At 52.8% G+C, this 19,052-nt stretch overlaps 1 protein-coding gene across 2 annotated transcripts in view; it reads left to right on the top strand.

Moving 5' to 3' along the window:
* LOC140409647 (disintegrin and metalloproteinase domain-containing protein 12-like) overlaps positions 1 to 19,052 on the top strand; it is a 1,449,600-nt gene that overhangs the window by 207,209 nt on the left and 1,223,339 nt on the right. For both annotated transcript variants that reach the window (XM_072497981.1, XM_072497982.1), the window contains exon 8: positions 16,986 to 17,057. In XM_072497981.1, the coding sequence (XP_072354082.1) occupies positions 16,986 to 17,057 (72 nt within the window). The remainder of the gene's footprint in view (positions 1 to 16,985; positions 17,058 to 19,052) is intronic.

Below are 19,052 nucleotides of genomic sequence, written 5' to 3'. Positions count from 1 at the left end.
GTGTGAGGAGTGTTGATGACGTGGAGGATGAGTGTGAGGAGTGTTGGGGATGATGTGGAGGGTGAGTGTGAGGAGTGTTGGGGATGTGGAGGGTGAGTGTGAGGAGTTTTGTGGTTGTGGAGGGTAGGTGTGAGGAGTGTTGGGGATGATGTGGAGGGTGAGTGTGAGGAGTGTTGGGGATGTGGAGGGTGAGTGTGAGGAGTGTTGGGGATGTGGAGGGTGAGTGTGAGGATTGTTGGTGATGTGGAACGTGAGTGTGAGGAGTGTTGATGACGTGGAGGATGAGTGTGAGGAGTGTTGGGGATGATGTGGAGGGTGAGTGTGAGGAGTATTGTGGATGTGTAGGGTGAGTGTGAGGAGTTTTGTGGTTGTGGAGGGTAGGTGTGAGGAGTGTTGGGGATGTGGAGGGTGAGTGTGAGGAGTCTTGGGGATGTGGATGGTGAATGTGAGGAGTGTTGGGGATGTGGAGGGTGAGTGTGAGGAGTGTTGGGGATGTGGAGGGTGAGTGTGAGGAGTGTTGGGGATGTGGAGGGTGAGTGAGGATTGTTGATGATGTGGAAGGTGAGTCTGAGGAGTGTTGATGACGTGGAGGATGAGTGTGAGGAGTGTTGGGGATGATGTGGAGGGTGAGTGTGAGGAGTATTGGGGATGTGGAGGGTGAGTGTGAGGAGTTTTGTGGTTGTGGAGGGTAGGTGTGAGGAGTGTTGGGGATGATGTGGAGGGTGAGTGTGATGAGTGTTGGGGTTGTGGAGGGTGAGTGTGAGGAGTGTTGGGGATGATGTGGAGGGTGAGTGTGAGGATTGTTGGGGATGATGTGGAGGGTGAATGTGAGGAGTGTTGGGGTGTGGAGGGTGAGTGTGAGGAGTGTTGGGTTTGATGTGGAGGTTGAGTGTCAGGAGTGTTGGGGATGTGGAGGGTGAGTGTGAGGAGTCTTGGGGATGTGGAGGGTGAATGTGAGGAGTGTTGGGATGAGGAGGGTGAGTGTGAGGAGTGTTAGGGATGATGTGGAGTGTGAGTGTGAGGAGTGTTGGGGATGATGTGAAGGGTGAGTGTGAGGAGTGTTGGGGATGATGTGAAGGGTGAGTGTGAGGAGTGTTGGGGATGTGGGGTGAGTGTGAGGTGTGTTGGGGATGCAGAGGGTGAGTGTGTGGAGTGTTGGGGATGATGTGGAGGGTGAGTGTGAGGATTGTTGGGGATGATGTGGAGGGTGAGTGTGAGGAGTGTTGGGATGTGGAGGGTGAGTGTGAGGAGTGTTGGGGATGTGGAAGTTGAGTGTGAGGAGTGTTGGGGATGTGGAGGGTGAGTGTGAGGAGTCTTGGGGATGTGGAGGGTGAATGTGAGGAGTGATGGGGATGTGGAGGGTGAGTGTGAGGAGTGTTGGGAATGATGTGGAGTGTGAGGGGTGTTGGGGATGATGTGGAGTGTGAGTGTGCGGAGTATTGGAGATGTGGAGGTTGAGTGTGAGGAGTGTTGGGGATGTGGAGGGTGAGTGTGAGGAGTGTTGGGGATGTGGACGGTGAGTGTGAGGAGTGTTGGGGATGATGTGGAGGGTGAGTGTGAGGAGTGTTGGGGATGTGGAGGGTGAGTGTGAGGAGTGTTGGGGATGTGGAGGGTGAGTGAGGATTGTTGATGATGTGGAAGGTGAGTCTGAGGAGTGTTGATGACGTGGAGGATGAGTGTGAGGAGTGTTGGGGATGATGTGGAGGGTGAGTGTGAGGAGTATTGGGGATGTGGAGGGTGAGTGTGAGGAGTTTTGTGGTTGTGGAGGGTAGGTGTGAGGAGTGTTGGGGATGATGTGGAGGGTGCGTGTGATGAGTGTTGGGGTTGTGGAGGGTGAGTGTGAGGAGTGTTGGGGATGATGTGGAGGGTGAGTGTGAGGATTGTTGGGGATGATGTGGAGGGTGAATGTGAGGAGTGTTGGGGTGTGGAGGGTGAGTGTGAGCAGTGTTGGGGATGATGTGGAGGTTGAGTGTGAGGAGTGTTGGGGATGTGGAGGGTGAGTGTGAGGAGTCTTGGGGATGTGGAGGGTGAATGTGAGGAGTGTTGGCGATGAGGAGGGTGAGTGTGAGGAGTGTTATGGATGATGTGGAGTGTGAGTGTGAGGAGTGTTGGGGATGTGAAGTTGAGTGTGAGGAGTGTTGGGGATGTGGTGGGTGAGTGTGAGGGGTGTTGGGGATGAAGTGAAGGGTGAGTGTGAGGAGTGTTGGGGATGATGTGAAGGGTGAGTGTGATGAGTGTTGGGGATGTGGAGGGTGAGTGCGAGGAGTGTTGGGGATGATGTGGAGTGTGAGTGTGCGGAGTATTGGAGATGTGGAGGGTGAGTGTGAGGAGTGTTAGGGATGTGGAGGGTGAGTGTGAGCAGTGTTGGGGATGTGGAGGGTGAGTGTGAGGATTGTTGATGATGTGGAAGGTGAGTGTGAGGAGTGTTGATGACGTGGAGGATGAGTGTGAGGAGTGTTGGGGATGATGTGGAGGGTGAGTGTGAGGAGTATTGGGGATGTGGAGGGTGAGTGTGAGGAGTTTTGTGGTTGTGGAGGGTAGGTGTGAGGAGTGTTGGGGATGATGTGGAGGGTGAGTGTGAGGAGTGTTGGGGATGTGGAGGGTGAGTGTGAGGAGTGTTGGGGATGTGGAGGGTGAGTGTGAGGATTGTTGGTGATGTGGAACGTGAGTGTGAGGAGTGTTGATGACGTGGAGGATGAGTGTGAGGAGTGTTGGGGATGATGTGGAGGGTGAGTGTGAGGAGTATTGTGGATGTGTAGGGTGAGTGTGAGGAGTTTTGTGGTTGTGGAGGGTAGGTGTGAGGAGTGTTGGGGATGTGGAGGGTGAGTGTGAGGAGTCTTGGGGATGTGGATGGTGAATGTGAGGAGTGTTGGGGATGTGGAGGGTGAGTGTGAGGAGTGTTGGGGATGTGGAGGGTGAGTGTGAGGAGTGTTGGGGATGTGGAGGGTGAGTGAGGATTGTTGATGATGTGGAAGGTGAGTCTGAGGAGTGTTGATGACGTGGAGGATGAGTGTGAGGAGTGTTGGGGATGATGTGGAGGGTGAGTGTGAGGAGTATTGGGGATGTGGAGGGTGAGTGTGAGGAGTTTTGTGGTTGTGGAGGGTAGGTGTGAGGAGTGTTGGGGATGATGTGGAGGGTGAGTGTGATGAGTGTTGGGGTTGTGGAGGGTGAGTGTGAGGAGTGTTGGGGATGTGGACGGTGAGTGTGAGGAGTGTTGGGGATGATGTGGAGTGTGAGTGTGAGGAGTGTTGGGGATGTGGAGGGTGAGTGTGAGGAGTGTTGGGGATGTGGAGGGTGAGTGAGGATTGTTGATGATGTGGAAGGTGAGTGTGAGGAGTGTTGATGACGTGGAGGATGAGTGTGAGGAGTGTTGGGGATGATGTGGAGGGTGAGTGTGAGGAGTATTGGGGATGTGGAGGGTGAGTGTGAGGAGTTTTGTGGTTGTGGAGGGTAGGTGTGAGGAGTGTTGGGGATGATGTGGAGGGTGAGTGTGAGGAGTGTTGGGGATGTGGAGGGTGAGTGTGAGGAGTGTTGGGGATGTGGAGGGTGAGTGTGAGGATTGTTGGTGATGTGGAACGTGAGTGTGAGGAGTGTTGATGACGTGGAGGATGAGTGTGAGGTGTGTTGGGGATGATGTGGAGGGTGAGTGTGAGGAGTATTGTGGATGTGTAGGGTGAGTGTGAGGAGTTTTGTGGTTGTGGAGGGTAGGTGTGAGGAGTGTTGGGGATATGGAGGGTGAGTGTGAGGAGTCTTGGGGATGTGGACGGTGAATGTGAGGAGTGTTGGGGATGTGGAGGGTGAGTGTCAGGAGTGTTGGGAATGATGTGGAGTGTGAGTGTGAGTGGTGTTGGGGATGATGTGGAGTGTGAGTGTGCGGAGTATTGGAGATGTGGAGGGTGAGAGTGAGGAGTGTTGGGGATGTGGAGGGTGAGTGTGAGGAGTGTTGGGGATGTGGAGGGTGAGTGTGAGGAGTGTTGGGGATGATGTGGAGGGTGAGGGTGACGAGTGTTGCGGATGATCTGGAGGGTGAGTGTGAGGAGTGTTGGGGATGATGTGGAGTGTGAGTGTGCGGAGTATTGGAGATGTGGAGGGTGAGTGTGAGGAGTGTTGGGGATGTGGAGGGTGAGTGTGAGGAGTGTTGGGGATGTGGAGGGTGAGTGAGGATTGTTGATGATGAGGAAGGTGAGTCTGAGGAGTGTTGATGACGTGGAGGATGAGTGTGAGGAGTGTTGGGGATGATGTGGAGGGTGAGTGTGATGAGTGTTGGGGTTGTGGAGGGTGAGTGTGAGGAGTGTTGGGGATGATGTGGAGGGTGAGTGTGAGGATTGTTGGGGATGATGTGGAGGGTGAATGTGAGGAGTGTTGGGGTGTGGAGGGTAAGTGTGAGGAATGTTGGGGATGATGTGGAGGTTGAGTGTCAGGAGTGTTGGGGATGTGGAGGGTGAGTGTGAGGAGTCTTGGGGATGTGGAGGGTGAATGTGAGGAGTGTTGTGGATAAGGAGGGTGAGTGTGAGGAGTGTTAGGGATGATGTGGAGTGTGAGTGTGAGGAGTGTTGGGGATGTGAAGTTGAGTGTGAGGAGTGTTGGGGATGTGGAGGGTGAGTGTGAGGGGTGTTGGGGATGATGTGAAGGGTGAGTGTGAGGAGTGTTGGGGTTGATGTGAAGGGTGAGTGTGAGGAGCGTTGGGGATGATGTGAAGGGTGAGTGTGAGGAGTGTTGGGGATGTGGGGTGAGTGTGAGGTGTGTTGGGGATGTGGAGGGTGAGTGTGAGGAGTGTTGGGGATGTTGAGGGTGAGTGTGAGGAGTCTTGGGGATGTGGACGGTGAATGTGAGGTGTGTTGGGGATGCAGAGGGTGAGTGTGTGGAGTGTTGGGGATGATGTGGAGGGTGAGTGTGAGGATTGTTGGGGATGATGTGGAGGGTGAGTGTGAGGAGTGTTGGGGGTGTGGAGGGTGAGTGTGAGGAGTGTTGGGGATGTGGAAGTTGAGTGTGAGGAGTGTTGGGGATGTGGAGGGTGAGTGTGAGGAGTCTTGGGGATGTGGAGGGTGAATGTGAGGAGTGTTGGGGATGTGGAGGGTGAGTGTGAGGAGTGCTGGGAATGATGTGGAGGGTGAGTGTGAGGAGTGCTGGAGATGCTGTGGAGGGTGAGTGTGAGGAGTGTTGGGGATGTTGAGGGTGAGTGTGAGGGGTGTTGGGGATGATGTGGAGTGTGAGTGTGCGGAGTATTGGAGATGTGGAGGTTGAGTGTGAGGAGTGTTGGGGATGTGGAGGGTGAGTGTGAGGAGTGTTGGGGATGTGGACGGTGAGTGTGAGGAGTGTTGGGGATGTGGAGGGTGAGTGTGAGGAGTGTTGGGGATGTGGAGGGTGAGTGAGGATTGTTGATGATGTGGAAGGTGAGTCTGAGGAGTGTTGATGACGTGGAGGATGAGTGTGAGGCGTGTTGGGGATGATGTGGAGGGTGAGTGTGAGGAGTATTGGGGATGTGGAGGGTGAGTGTGAGGAGTTTTGTGGTTGTGGAGGGTAGGTGTGAGGAGTGTTGGGGATGATGTGGAGGGTGCGTGTGATGAGTGTTGGGGTTGTGGAGGGTGAGTGTGAGGAGTGTTGGGGATGTGGAGGGTGAGTGTGAGGAGTGTTGGGGATGTGGAGGGTGAGTGAGGATTGTTGATGATGTGGAGTGTGAGTGTGAGGGGAGTTGGGGATGATGTGGAGTGTGAGTGTGCGGAGTATTGGAGATGTGGAGGTTGAGTGTGAGGAGTGTTGGGGATGTGGAGGGTGAGTGTGAGGAGTGTTGGGGATGTGGAGGGTGAGTGCGAGGAGTGTTGGGGATGATGTGGAGTGTGAGTGTGCGGAGTATTGGAGATGTGGAGGGTGAGTGTGAGGAGTGTTAGGGATGTGGAGGGTGAGTGTGAGCAGTGTTGGGGATGTGGAGGATGAGTGTGAGGATTGTTGATGATGTGGAAGGTGAGTGTGAGGAGTGTTGATGACGTGGAGGATGAGTGTGAGGAGTGTTGGGGATGATGTGGAGGGTGAGTGTGAGGAGTATTGGGGATGTGGAGGGTGAGTGTGAGGAGTTTTGTGGTTGTGGAGGGTAGGTGTGAGGAGTGTTGGGGATGATGTGGAGGGTGAGTGTGAGGAGTGTTGGGGATGTGGAGGGTGAGTGTGAGGAGTGTTGGGGATGTGGAGGGTGAGTGTGAGGATTGTTGGTGATGTGGAACGTGAGTGTGAGGAGTGTTGATGACGTGGAGGATGAGTGTGAGGAGTGTTGGGGATGATGTGGAGGGTGAGTGTGAGGAGTATTGTGGATGTGTAGGGTGAGTGTGAGGAGTTTTGTGGTTGTGGAGGGTAGGTGTGAGGAGTGTTGGGGATGTGGAGGGTGAGTGTGAGGAGTCTTGGGGATGTGGACGGTGAATGTGAGGAGTGTTGGGGATGTGGAGGGTGAGTGTGAGGAGTGTTGGAGATGTGGAGGGTGAGAGTGAGGAGTGTTGGGGATGTGGAGGGTGAGTGTGAGGAGTGTTGGGGATGATGTGGAGGGTGAGGGTGACGAGTGTTGCGGATGATGTGGAGGGTGAGTGTGAGGAGTGTTGGGGATGATGTGGAGTGTGAGTGTGCGGATATTGGAGATGTGGAGGGTGAGTGTGAGGAGTGTTGGGGATGTGGAGGGTGAGTGTGAGGAGTGTTGGGGATGTGGAGGGTGAGTGAGGATTGTTGATGATGTGGAGTGTGAGTGTGAGGGGAGTTGGGGATGATGTGGAGTGTGAGTGTGCGGAGTATTGGAGATGTGGAGGTTGAGTGTGAGGAGTGTTGGGGATGTGGAGGGTGAGTGTGAGGAGTGTTGGGGATGTGGAGGGTGAGTGCGAGGAGTGTTGGGGATGATGTGGAGTGTGAGTGTGCGGAGTATTGGAGATGTGGAGGGTGAGTGTGAGGAGTGTTAGGGATGTGGAGGGTGAGTGTGAGCAGTGTTGGGGATGTGGAGGGTGAGTGTGAGGATTGTTGATGATACAAAGAACAAAGAACAAAGAAATGTACAGCACAGGAACAGGCCCTTCGGCCCTCCAAGCCCGTGCCGACCATACTGCCCGACTAAACTACAATCTTCTACACTTCCTTGGTCCGTATCCTTCTATTCCCATCCTATTCATATATTTGTCAAGATGCCCCTTAAATGTCCCTATCGTCCCTGCCTCCACTACCTCCTCCGGTAGTGAGTTCCAGGCACCCACTACCCTCTGCGTAAAAAACTTGCCTCGTACATCTACTCTAAACTTTGCCCCTCTCACCTTAAACCTATGCCCCCTAGTAATTGACCCCTCTACCCTGGGGAAAAGCCTCTGACTATCCACTCTGTCTATGCCCCTCATAATTTTGTATACCTCTATCAGGTCGCCCCTCAACCTCCTTCGTTCCAGTGAGAACAAACCGAGTTTATTCAATCGCTCCTCATAGCTTATGCCCTCCATACCAGGCAACATTCTGGTAAATCTCTTCTGCACCCTCTCTAAAGCCTCCACATCCTTCTGGTAGTGTGGCGACCAGAATTGAACACTATACTCCAAGTGTGGCCTAACTAAGGTTCTATACAGCTGCAACATGACTTGCCAATTCTTATACTCAATGCCCCGGCCAATGAAGGCAAGCATGCCGTATGCCTTCTTGACTACCTTCTCCACCTGTGTAGCCCCTTTCAGTGATCTGTGGACCTGTACTCCTAGATCTCTTTGACTTTCAATACTCTTGAGGGTTCTACCATTCACTGTATATTCCCTACCTGCATTAGCCCTTCCAAAATGCATTACCTCACATTTGTCCAGGTTAAACTCCATCTGCCATCTCTCCGCCCAAGTCTCCAGACAATCTAAATCCTGCTGTATCCTCAGACAGTCCTCATCGCTATCCGCAATTCCACCAACCTTTGTGTCGTCTGCAAACGTCTGATGTGGAAGGTGAGTGTGAGGAGTGTTCGGGATGATGTGGAGGGTGAGTGTGAGGAGTATTGGGGATGTGGAGGGTGAGTGTGAGGAGTTTTGTGGTTGTGGAGGGTAGGTGTGAGGAGTGTTGGGGATGATGTGGAGGGTGAGTGTGAGGAGTGTTGGGGATGTGGAGGGTGAGTGTGAGGAGTGTTGGGGATGTGGAGGGTGAGTGTGAGGATTGTTGGTGATGTGGAACGTGAGTGTGAGGAGTGTTGATGACGTGGAGGATGAGTGTGAGGAGTGTTGGGGATGATGTGGAGGGTGAGTGTGAGGAGTATTGTGGATGTGTAGGGTGAGTGTGAGGAGTTTTGTGGTTGTGGAGGGTAGGTGTGAGGAGTGTTGGGGATGTGGAGGGTGAGTGTGAGGAGTCTTGGGGATGTGGACGGTGAATGTGAGGAGTGTTGGGGATGTGGAGGGTGAGTGTGAGGAGTGTTGGGAATGATGTGGAGTGTGAGTGTGAGTGGTGTTGGGGATGATGTGGAGTGTGAGTGTGCGGAGTATTGGAGATGTGGAGGGTGAGAGTGAGGAGTGTTGGGGATGTGGAGGGTGAGTGTGAGGAGTGTTGGGGATGTGGAGGGTGAGTGTGAGGAGTGTTGGGGATGATGTGGAGGGTGAGGGTGACGAGTGTTGCGGATGATGTGGAGGGTGAGTGTGAGGAGTGTTGGGGATGATGTGGAGTGTGAGTGTGCGGAGTATTGGAGATGTGGAGGGTGAGTGTGAGGAGTGTTGGGGATGTGGAGGGTGAGTGTGAGGAGTGTTAGGGATGTGGAGGGTGAGTGAGGATTGTTGATGATGTGGAAGGTGAGTCTGAGGAGTGTTGATGACGTGGAGGATGAGTGTGAGGAGTGTTGGGGATGATGTGGAGGGTGAGTGTGAGGAGTATTGGGGATGTGGAGGGTGAGTGTGAGGAGTTTTGTGGTTGTGGAGGGTAGGTGTGAGGAGTGTTGGGGATGATGTGGAGGGTGAGTGTGATGAGTGTTGGGGTTGTGGAGGGTGAGTGTGAGGAGTGTTGGGGATGATGTGGAGGGTGAGTGTGAGGATTGTTGGGGATGATGTGGAGGGTGAATGTGAGGAGTGTTGGGGTGTGGAGGGTGAGTGTGAGGAGTGTTGGGGATGATGTGGAGGTTGAGTGTCAGGAGTGTTGGGGATGTGGAGGGTGAGTGTGAGGAGTCTTGGGGATGTGGAGGGTGAATGTGAGGAGTATTGGGGATGAGGAGGGTGAGTGTGAGGAGTGTTAGGGATGATGTGGAGTGTGAGGAGTGTTGGGGATGTGAAGTTGAGTGTGAGGAGTGTTGGGGATGTGGAGGGTGAGTGTGAGGGGTGTTGGGGATGATGTGAAGGGTGAGTGTGAGGAGTGTTGGGGATGATGTGAAGGGTGAGTGTGAGGAGTATTGTGGATGTGTAGGGTGAGTGTGAGGAGTTTTGTGGTTGTGGAGGGTAGGTGTGAGGAGTGTTGGGGATGTGGAGGGTGAGTGTGAGGAGTCTTGGGGATGTGGACGGTGAATGTGAGGAGTGTTGGGGATGTGGAGGGTGAGTGTGAGGAGTGTTGGGAATGATGTGGAGTGTGAGTGTGAGTGGTGTTGGGGATGATGTGGAGTGTGAGTGTGCGGAGTATTGGAGATGTGGAGGGTGAGAGTGAGGAGTGTTGGGGATGTGGAGGGTGAGTGTGAGGAGTGTTGGGGATGTGGAGGGTGAGTGTGAGGAGTGTTGGGGATGATGTGGAGGGTGAGGGTGACGAGCGTTGCGGATGATGTGGAGGGTGAGTGTGAGGAGTGTTGGGGATGATGTGGAGTGTGAGTGTGCGGAGTTTTGGAGATGTGGAGGGTGAGTGTGAGGAGTGTTGGGGATGTGGAGGGTGAGTGTGAGGAGTGTTGGGGATGTGGAGGGTGAGTGATGATTGTTGATGATGTGGAGTGTGAGTGTGAGGGGTGTTGGGGATGATGTGGAGTGTGAGTGTGCGGAGTATTGGAGATGTGGAGGTTGAGTGTGAGGAGTGTTGGGGATGTGGAGGGTGAGTGTGAGGAGTGTTGGGGATGTGGAGGGTGAGTGCGAGGAGTGTTGGGGATGATGTGGAGTGTGAGTGTGCGGAGTATTGGAGATGTGGAGGGTGAGTGTGAGGAGTGTTAGGGATGTGGAGGGTGAGTGTGAGCAGTGTTGGGGATGTGGAGGGTGAGTGTGAGGATTGTTGATGATGTGGAAGGTGAGTGTGAGGAGTGTTGATGACGTGGAGGATGAGTGTGAGGAGTGTTGGGGATGATGTGGAGGGTGAGTGTGAGGAGTATTGGGGATGTGGAGGGTGAGTGTGAGGAGTTTTGTGGTTGTGGAGGGTAGGTGTGAGGAGTGTTGGGGATGATGTGGAGGGTGAGTGTGAGGAGTGTTGGGGATGTGGAGGGTGAGTGTGAGGAGTGTTGGGGATGTGGAGGGTGAGTGTGAGGATTGTTGGTGATGTGGAACGTGAGTGTGAGGAGTGTTGATGACGTGGAGGATGAGTGTGAGGAGTGTTGGGGATGATGTGGAGGGTGAGTGTGAGGAGTATTGTGGATGTGTAGGGTGAGTGTGAGGAGTTTTGTGGTTGTGGAGGGTAGGTGTGAGGAGTGTTGGGGATGTGGAGGGTGAGTGTGAGGAGTCTTGGGGATGTGGATGGTGAATGTGAGGAGTGTTGGGGATGTGGAGGGTGAGTGTGAGGAGTGTTGGGGATGTGGAGGGTGAGTGTGAGGAGTGTTGGGGATGTGGAGGGTGAGTGAGGATTGTTGATGATGTGGAAGGTGAGTCTGAGGAGTGTTGATGACGTGGAGGATGAGTGTGAGGAGTGTTGGGGATGATGTGGAGGGTGAGTGTGAGGAGTATTGGGGATGTGGAGGGTGAGTGTGAGGAGTTTTGTGGTTGTGGAGGGTAGGTGTGAGGAGTGTTGGGGATGATGTGGAGGGTGAGTGTGATGAGTGTTGGGGTTGTGGAGGGTGAGTGTGAGGAGTGTTGGGGATGATGTGGAGGGTGAGTGTGAGGATTGTTGGGGATGATGTGGAGGGTGAATGTGAGGAGTGTTGGGGTGTGGAGGGTGAGTGTGAGGAGTGTTGGGTTTGATGTGGAGGTTGAGTGTCAGGAGTGTTGGGGATGTGGAGGGTGAGTGTGAGGAGTCTTGGGGATGTGGAGGGTGAATGTGAGGAGTGTTGGGATGAGGAGGGTGAGTGTGAGGAGTGTTAGGGATGATGTGGAGTGTGAGTGTGAGGAGTGTTGGGGATGATGTGAAGGGTGAGTGTGAGGAGTGTTGGGGATGATGTGAAGGGTGAGTGTGAGGAGTGTTGGGGATGTGGGGTGAGTGTGAGGTGTGTTGGGGATGCAGAGGGTGAGTGTGTGGAGTGTTGGGGATGATGTGGAGGGTGAGTGTGAGGATTGTTGGGGATGATGTGGAGGGTGAGTGTGAGGAGTGTTGGGATGTGGAGGGTGAGTGTGAGGAGTGTTGGGGATGTGGAAGTTGAGTGTGAGGAGTGTTGGGGATGTGGAGGGTGAGTGTGAGGAGTCTTGGGGATGTGGAGGGTGAATGTGAGGAGTGATGGGGATGTGGAGGGTGAGTGTGAGGAGTGTTGGGAATGATGTGGAGTGTGAGGGGTGTTGGGGATGATGTGGAGTGTGAGTGTGCGGAGTATTGGAGATGTGGAGGTTGAGTGTGAGGAGTGTTGGGGATGTGGAGGGTGAGTGTGAGGAGTGTTGGGGATGTGGACGGTGAGTGTGAGGAGTGTTGGGGATGATGTGGAGGGTGAGTGTGAGGAGTGTTGGGGATGTGGAGGGTGAGTGTGAGGAGTGTTGGGGATGTGGAGGGTGAGTGAGGATTGTTGATGATGTGGAAGGTGAGTCTGAGGAGTGTTGATGACGTGGAGGATGAGTGTGAGGAGTGTTGGGGATGATGTGGAGGGTGAGTGTGAGGAGTATTGGGGATGTGGAGGGTGAGTGTGAGGAGTTTTGTGGTTGTGGAGGGTAGGTGTGAGGAGTGTTGGGGATGATGTGGAGGGTGCGTGTGATGAGTGTTGGGGTTGTGGAGGGTGAGTGTGAGGAGTGTTGGGGATGATGTGGAGGGTGAGTGTGAGGATTGTTGGGGATGATGTGGAGGGTGAATGTGAGGAGTGTTGGGGTGTGGAGGGTGAGTGTGAGCAGTGTTGGGGATGATGTGGAGGTTGAGTGTGAGGAGTGTTGGGGATGTGGAGGGTGAGTGTGAGGAGTCTTGGGGATGTGGAGGGTGAATGTGAGGAGTGTTGGCGATGAGGAGGGTGAGTGTGAGGAGTGTTATGGATGATGTGGAGTGTGAGTGTGAGGAGTGTTGGGGATGTGAAGTTGAGTGTGAGGAGTGTTGGGGATGTGGTGGGTGAGTGTGAGGGGTGTTGGGGATGAAGTGAAGGGTGAGTGTGAGGAGTGTTGGGGATGATGTGAAGGGTGAGTGTGATGAGTGTTGGGGATGTGGAGGGTGAGTGCGAGGAGTGTTGGGGATGATGTGGAGTGTGAGTGTGCGGAGTATTGGAGATGTGGAGGGTGAGTGTGAGGAGTGTTAGGGATGTGGAGGGTGAGTGTGAGCAGTGTTGGGGATGTGGAGGGTGAGTGTGAGGATTGTTGATGATGTGGAAGGTGAGTGTGAGGAGTGTTGATGACGTGGAGGATGAGTGTGAGGAGTGTTGGGGATGATGTGGAGGGTGAGTGTGAGGAGTATTGGGGATGTGGAGGGTGAGTGTGAGGAGTTTTGTGGTTGTGGAGGGTAGGTGTGAGGAGTGTTGGGGATGATGTGGAGGGTGAGTGTGAGGAGTGTTGGGGATGTGGAGGGTGAGTGTGAGGAGTGTTGGGGATGTGGAGGGTGAGTGTGAGGATTGTTGGTGATGTGGAACGTGAGTGTGAGGAGTGTTGATGACGTGGAGGATGAGTGTGAGGAGTGTTGGGGATGATGTGGAGGGTGAGTGTGAGGAGTATTGTGGATGTGTAGGGTGAGTGTGAGGAGTTTTGTGGTTGTGGAGGGTAGGTGTGAGGAGTGTTGGGGATGTGGAGGGTGAGTGTGAGGAGTCTTGGGGATGTGGATGGTGAATGTGAGGAGTGTTGGGGATGTGGAGGGTGAGTGTGAGGAGTGTTGGGGATGTGGAGGGTGAGTGTGAGGAGTGTTGGGGATGTGGAGGGTGAGTGAGGATTGTTGATGATGTGGAAGGTGAGTCTGAGGAGTGTTGATGACGTGGAGGATGAGTGTGAGGAGTGTTGGGGATGATGTGGAGGGTGAGTGTGAGGAGTATTGGGGATGTGGAGGGTGAGTGTGAGGAGTTTTGTGGTTGTGGAGGGTAGGTGTGAGGAGTGTTGGGGATGATGTGGAGGGTGAGTGTGATGAGTGTTGGGGTTGTGGAGGGTGAGTGTGAGGAGTGTTGGGGATGATGTGGAGGGTGAGTGTGAGGATTGTTGGGGATGATGTGGAGGGTGAATGTGAGGAGTGTTGGGGTGTGGAGGGTGAGTGTGAGGAGTGTTGGGTTTGATGTGGAGGTTGAGTGTCAGGAGTGTTGGGGATGTGGAGGGTGAGTGTGAGGAGTCTTGGGGATGTGGAGGGTGAATGTGAGGAGTGTTGGGGATGAGGAGGGTGAGTGTGAGGAGTGTTAGGGATGATGTGGAGTGTGAGTGTGAGGAGTGTTGGGGATGTGAAGTTGAGTGTGAGGAGTGTTGGGGATGTGGAGGGTGAGTGTGAGGGGTGTTGGGGATGATGTGAAGGGTGAGTGTGAGGAGTGTTGGGGATGATGTGAAGGGTGAGTGTGAGGAGTGTTGGGGATGATGTGAAGGGTGAGTGTGAGGAGTGTTGGGGATGTGGGGTGAGTGTGAGGTGTGTTGGGGATGCAGAGGATGAGTGTGTGGAGTGTTGGGGATGATGTGGAGGGTGAGTGTGAGGATTGTTGGGGATGATGTGGAGGGTGAGTGTGAGGAGTGTTGGGATGTGGAGGGTGAGTGTGAGGAGTGTTGGGGATGTGGAAGTTGAGTGTGAGGAGTGTTGGGGATGTGGAGGGTGAGTGTGAGGAGTCTTGGGGATGTGGAGGGTGAATGTGAGGAGTGATGGGGATGTGGAGGGTGAGTGTGAGGAGTGTTGGGAATGATGTGGAGTGTGAGGGGTGTTGGGGATGATGTGGAGTGTGAGTGTGCGGAGTATTGGAGATGTGGAGGTTGAGTGTGAGGAGTGTTGGGGATGTGGAGGGTGAGTGTGAGGAGTGTTGGGGATGTGGACGGTGAGTGTGAGGAGTGTTGGGGATGATGTGGAGTGTGAGTGTGAGGAGTGTTGGGGATGTGGAGGGTGAGTGTGAGGAGTGTTGGGGATGTGGAGGGTGAGTGAGGATTGTTGATGATGTGGAAGGTGAGTCTGAGGAGTGTTGATGACGTGGAGGATGAGTGTGAGGAGTGTTGGGGATGATGTGGAGGGTGAGTGTGAGGAGTATTGGGGATGTGGAGGGTGAGTGTGAGGAGTTTTGTGGTTGTGGAGGGTAGGTGTGAGGAGTGTTGGGGATGATGTGGAGGGTGCGTGTGATGAGTGTTGGGGTTGTGGAGGGTGAGTGTGAGGAGTGTTGGGGATGATGTGGAGGGTGAGTGTGAGGATTGTTGGGGATGATGTGGAGGGTGAATGTGAGGAGTGTTGGGGTGTGGAGGGTGAGTGTGAGCAGTGTTGGGGATGATGTGGAGGTTGAGTGTGAGGAGTGTTGGGGATGTGGAGGGTGAGTGTGAGGAGTCTTGGGGATGTGGAGGGTGAATGTGAGGAGTGTTGGCGATGAGGAGGGTGAGTGTGAGGAGTGTTATGGATGATGTGGAGTGTGAGTGTGAGGAGTGTTGGGGATGTGAAGTTGAGTGTGAGGAGTGTTGGGGATGTGGTGGGTGAGTGTGAGGGGTGTTGGGGATGATGTGAAGGGTGAGTGTGAGGAGTGTTGGGGATGATGTGAAGGGTGAGTGTGATGAGTGTTGGGGATGATGTGAAGGGTGAGTGTGAGGAGTGTTGGGGATGTGGGGTGAGTGTGAGGTGTGTTGGGGATGCGGAGGGTGAATGTGAGGAGTGTTGGGGATGTGGAGGGTGAGTGTGAGGAGTGTTGGGAATGATGTGGAGTGTGAGCGTGAGGGGTGTTGGGGATGATGTGGAGTGTGAGTGTGCGGAGTATTGGAGATGTGGAGGTTGAGTGCGAGGAGTGTTGGGGATGTGGAGGGTGAGTGTGAGGAGTGTTGGGGATGTGGAGGGTGAGTGTGAGGAGTGTTGGGGATGATGTGAAGTGTGAGTGTGCGGAGTATTGGAGGTGTGGAGGGTGAGTGTGAGGAGTGTTGGGGATGTGGAGGGTGAGTGTGAGGAGTGTTGGGGATGTGGAGGGTGAGTGTGAGGATTGTTGATGATGTGGAAGGTGAGTGTGAGGAGTGTTGATGACGTGGAGGATGAGTGTGAGGAGTGTTGGGGATGATGTGGAGGGTGAGTGTGAGGGGTATTGGGGATGTTGAGGGTGAGAGTGAGGAGTTTTGTGGTTGTGGAGGGTAGGTGTGAGGAGTGTTGGGGATGATGTGGAGGGTGAGTGTGAGGAGTGTTGGGGATGTGGAGGGTGAGTGTGAGGAGTGTTGGGGATGTGGAGGGTGAGTGTTAGGATTATTGGTGATGTGGAACGTGAGTGTGAGGAGTGTTGATGACGTGGAGGAGTGTTGGGAATGATGTGGAGTGTGAGTGTGAGGGGTGTTGGGGATGATGTGGAGTGTGAGTGTGCGGAGTATTGGAGATGTGGAGGGTGAGTGTGAGGAGTGTTGGGGATGTGGAGGGTGAGTGTGAGGAGTGTTGGGGATGTGGAGGGTGAGTGTGAGGAGTGTTGGGGATGATGTGGAGGGTGAGGGTGACGAGTGTTGCGGATGATGTGGAGGGTGAGTGTGAGGAGTGTTGGGGATGATGTGGAGTGTGAGTGTGCGGAGTATTGGAGATGTGGAGGGTGAGTGTGAGGAGTGTTGGGGATGTGGAGGGTGAGTGTGAGGAGTGTTGGGGATGTGGAGGGTGAGTGAGGATTGTTGATGATGTGGAAGGTGAGTGTGAGGAGTGTTGATGACGTGGAGGAAGAGTGTGAGGAGTGTTGGGGATGATGTGGAGGGTGAGTGTGAGGAGTATTGGGGATGTGGAGGGTGAGTGTGAGGAGTTTTGTGGTTGTGGAGGGTAGGTGTGAGGAGTGTTGGGGATGATGTGGAGGGTGAGTGTGATGAGTGTTGGGGTTGTGGAGGGTGAGTGTGAGGAGTGTTGGGGATGATGTGGAGGGTGAGTGTGAGGATTGTTGGGAATGATGTGGAGGGTGAATGTGAGGAGTGTTGGGGTGTGGAGGGTGAGTGTGTGGAGTGTTGGGGATGATGTGGAGGTTAAGTGTGAGGAGTGTTGGGGATGTGGAGGGTGAGTGTGAGGAGTCTTTGGGATGTGGAGGGTGAATGTGAGGAGTGTTGGGGATGAGGAGGGTGAGTGTGAGGAGTGTTAGGGATGATGTGGGGTGTGAGTGTGAGGAGTGTTGGGGATGTGGAGGGTGAGTGTGAGGAGTGTTGGCAATGTGGAGGGTGAGTGTGAGGATTGTTGATGATGTGGAGGGTGAGTGTGAGGGGTGTTGATGACGTGGAGGGTGAGTGTGAGGAGTGTTGTGGATGATGTGGAGGCTGAGTGTGAGGAGTGTTGTGGATGATGTGGAGGATAAGTGTGAGGAGTGTTGATGATGTGGAGGGTGAGTGTGAGGAGTTTTGGGGTTGTGGAGGGTAGGTGTGAGGAGTGTTGGGGATAATGTGGAGGGTGAGTGTAATGAGTGTTGGGGATGTGGAGGGTGAGTGTGAGGAGTGTTGGGGATGATGTGGAGGGTGAGTGTGATGAGTTTTGGGGATGTGGAGGGTGAGTGTGAGGATTGTTGATGATGTGGAGGGTGAGTGTGAGGAGTTGTGAGTGACCATGCTGAGGGCAGGTGGGATCACAGGGATTCCGGGTCGAACTGTTTGTCCCACTGAATCATCACCAATCATCACCTGGTTTGTTTTCAGTATCAGAATATGAGGAGTGATAAAAATGCTGCGGTGAAACGACTGCTTAATATTGCCAATACAGTGGACATGGTGAGTATGGAGTTTGATTTCTCTGTCATGGGAGTGTCCCTTTTAGAAATGTTTTGTCTTGTCACATGGCTTCAGTGATGTCATTGTGTGGGTGGAGCTGGGCTGTGGCACTGGGTTTTTCCTTTTTTGGTTTGGGCTTGTTTTGGTTTTTCCTTTCGTTTTCCCATTTGGCTGCTGGATTCAGGCAGATGAGTATCTTGGTGCGTCTCTCGACCTTCAATTTAAAAGCTGTTTCCAGATTACTTGATAACTTGAAAAGAAATAATTGCTTTCTGGAAGGAATTCAAACCTGCTGTTTTGAAAAGAAAACAAGAGTGTATACCAGGTCTGAGTGCTGGGGGCTGGGCCACTCCTTTGAAAAGGGGTTTCTGGTTTCTGGGATCTTGTTATTGAATTAGAACAGTTTAAGGGGCAAATTTATTTAGGGTTATATATAGAGTTCTGTGGCTGTGTGGGGTATTTCTGTTTGTAGTTGATAAAAATGCTGACTGTGTGTGTTTATAAAAATGTTCACTAAATTCGTAGAATAAAGTTTGTTTTTGATTAATAGTGCTTGAGGCCTCTGTTGAATAACAGCTGAAAGGCAGTCCCGTGTGCTCATCGTAACCAAAATCAATAAACAGTTGTAGGTCAGGTGAACTCCATGATATACTTTGGAGTTTTCTAAACCCTGGCTCATAACATCGCAATGATGTCTGGTTCACCTTTCTCATGCTTATCTTTGTTAATTATTCTCCAGGTACAAGCCGGATCAGAATGAAAATGATATTAAACATGGTGAAGTCACTGAGAATTATTTTTGAAGTTGGACTATTGTCTGTTATTGGAAAATGTTGTCCATCTGGATCCGAAGGAAGTTTTTAACAAATTATTACATAAACCACTGGTTAATAATGTTTTGGCTAATGTAACAGGACATGAGTGTTAGATGCATTCAAAATTAGTTGAAGAATATAAAGCAGGTTACTGGTTATTTTTCGGACTGGATGGCGATAGATAGTGATGTTCGCCAAAGGTCAGTTTTAATACCTGAGAAATGGGCAGACAATTGAAATGAAATTAAATGAAATCACTTATTGTCACAAGTAGGCTTCAATGAAGTTACTGTGAAAAGCCCCTAGTTGCCACATTCCGGCGCCTGTTCGGGGAGGCTGGTACGGGAATTGAACGGTGCTGCTGGCCTGCCTTGGTCTGCTTTCAAAGCCAGCAATTTAGCCCTGTGCTAAACAGCCCCAATTGAGGGAGAGAATGTAATACAGTGAAGTGACATGCTGTACTTTGGCAGAAGTGAGACTTAGATGAAAGTGATGGACATCAAGATAACATTTGTCCAAATGTGGCATCGAGGGGCCCAAGAAAAGCTGGACTCAAGTGTAATCTGGAACTGGAAAAAAAAATGTCTGCTGCTAAGAATTGTACGAAGCAGAAAGGTAGATGGTTGTTGTTTCTGGAGATCAATCAGCTGAGTCCCAGGTCATCACTACGAAGTTCCTCATGGTAGAGTCCTAGGCCCAACCATCTTCATCTGCTTCATACATCAATGGCCATTCACCATTGACAGGATCACAAGTAGGAATTTTCACTGACCCCACCAGAGATACTCAGTAGTCAGCATGAACCAAGGATCAAAGTGCAAGCTTGGGGTTTGGTAAAGTCGCCATCGTCCCAGAAGACCTACGACTGTGTTCCCCTTTGAGGGGGAGAGCTGACTGGTGGTGATTTAACCTGAGGGTCACCACACCACGGTGGAGGGGCAAGGTAGAGAAGGCAGGGCCTTCTTGAATAACCTCTGCTTGTCAAAATGAATGAAATGAAAATGGCTTATTGTCACAAGTAGGCTTCAATGAAGTTACTGTGAAAAGCCCCTAGTCGCCACATTCCGGTGCCTGTTCGGGGAGGCTGGTACGGGAATTGAACTGTGCTGCTGGCCTGCCTTGGTCTGCTTTCAAAGCCAGCTCTTTAGCCCAGTGTGCTAAACAAGCCCCCAAATGAAGC

The sequence above is a fragment of the Scyliorhinus torazame genome, chromosome 3, assembly GCF_047496885.1.
Source record: "Scyliorhinus torazame isolate Kashiwa2021f chromosome 3, sScyTor2.1, whole genome shotgun sequence".
Classification (NCBI taxonomy): Eukaryota; Metazoa; Chordata; class Chondrichthyes; order Carcharhiniformes; family Scyliorhinidae; genus Scyliorhinus; species Scyliorhinus torazame.
The sequence above is the reverse complement of the archived record's forward strand: the minus strand, read 5'-3'. Positions and strand labels throughout refer to the sequence as shown.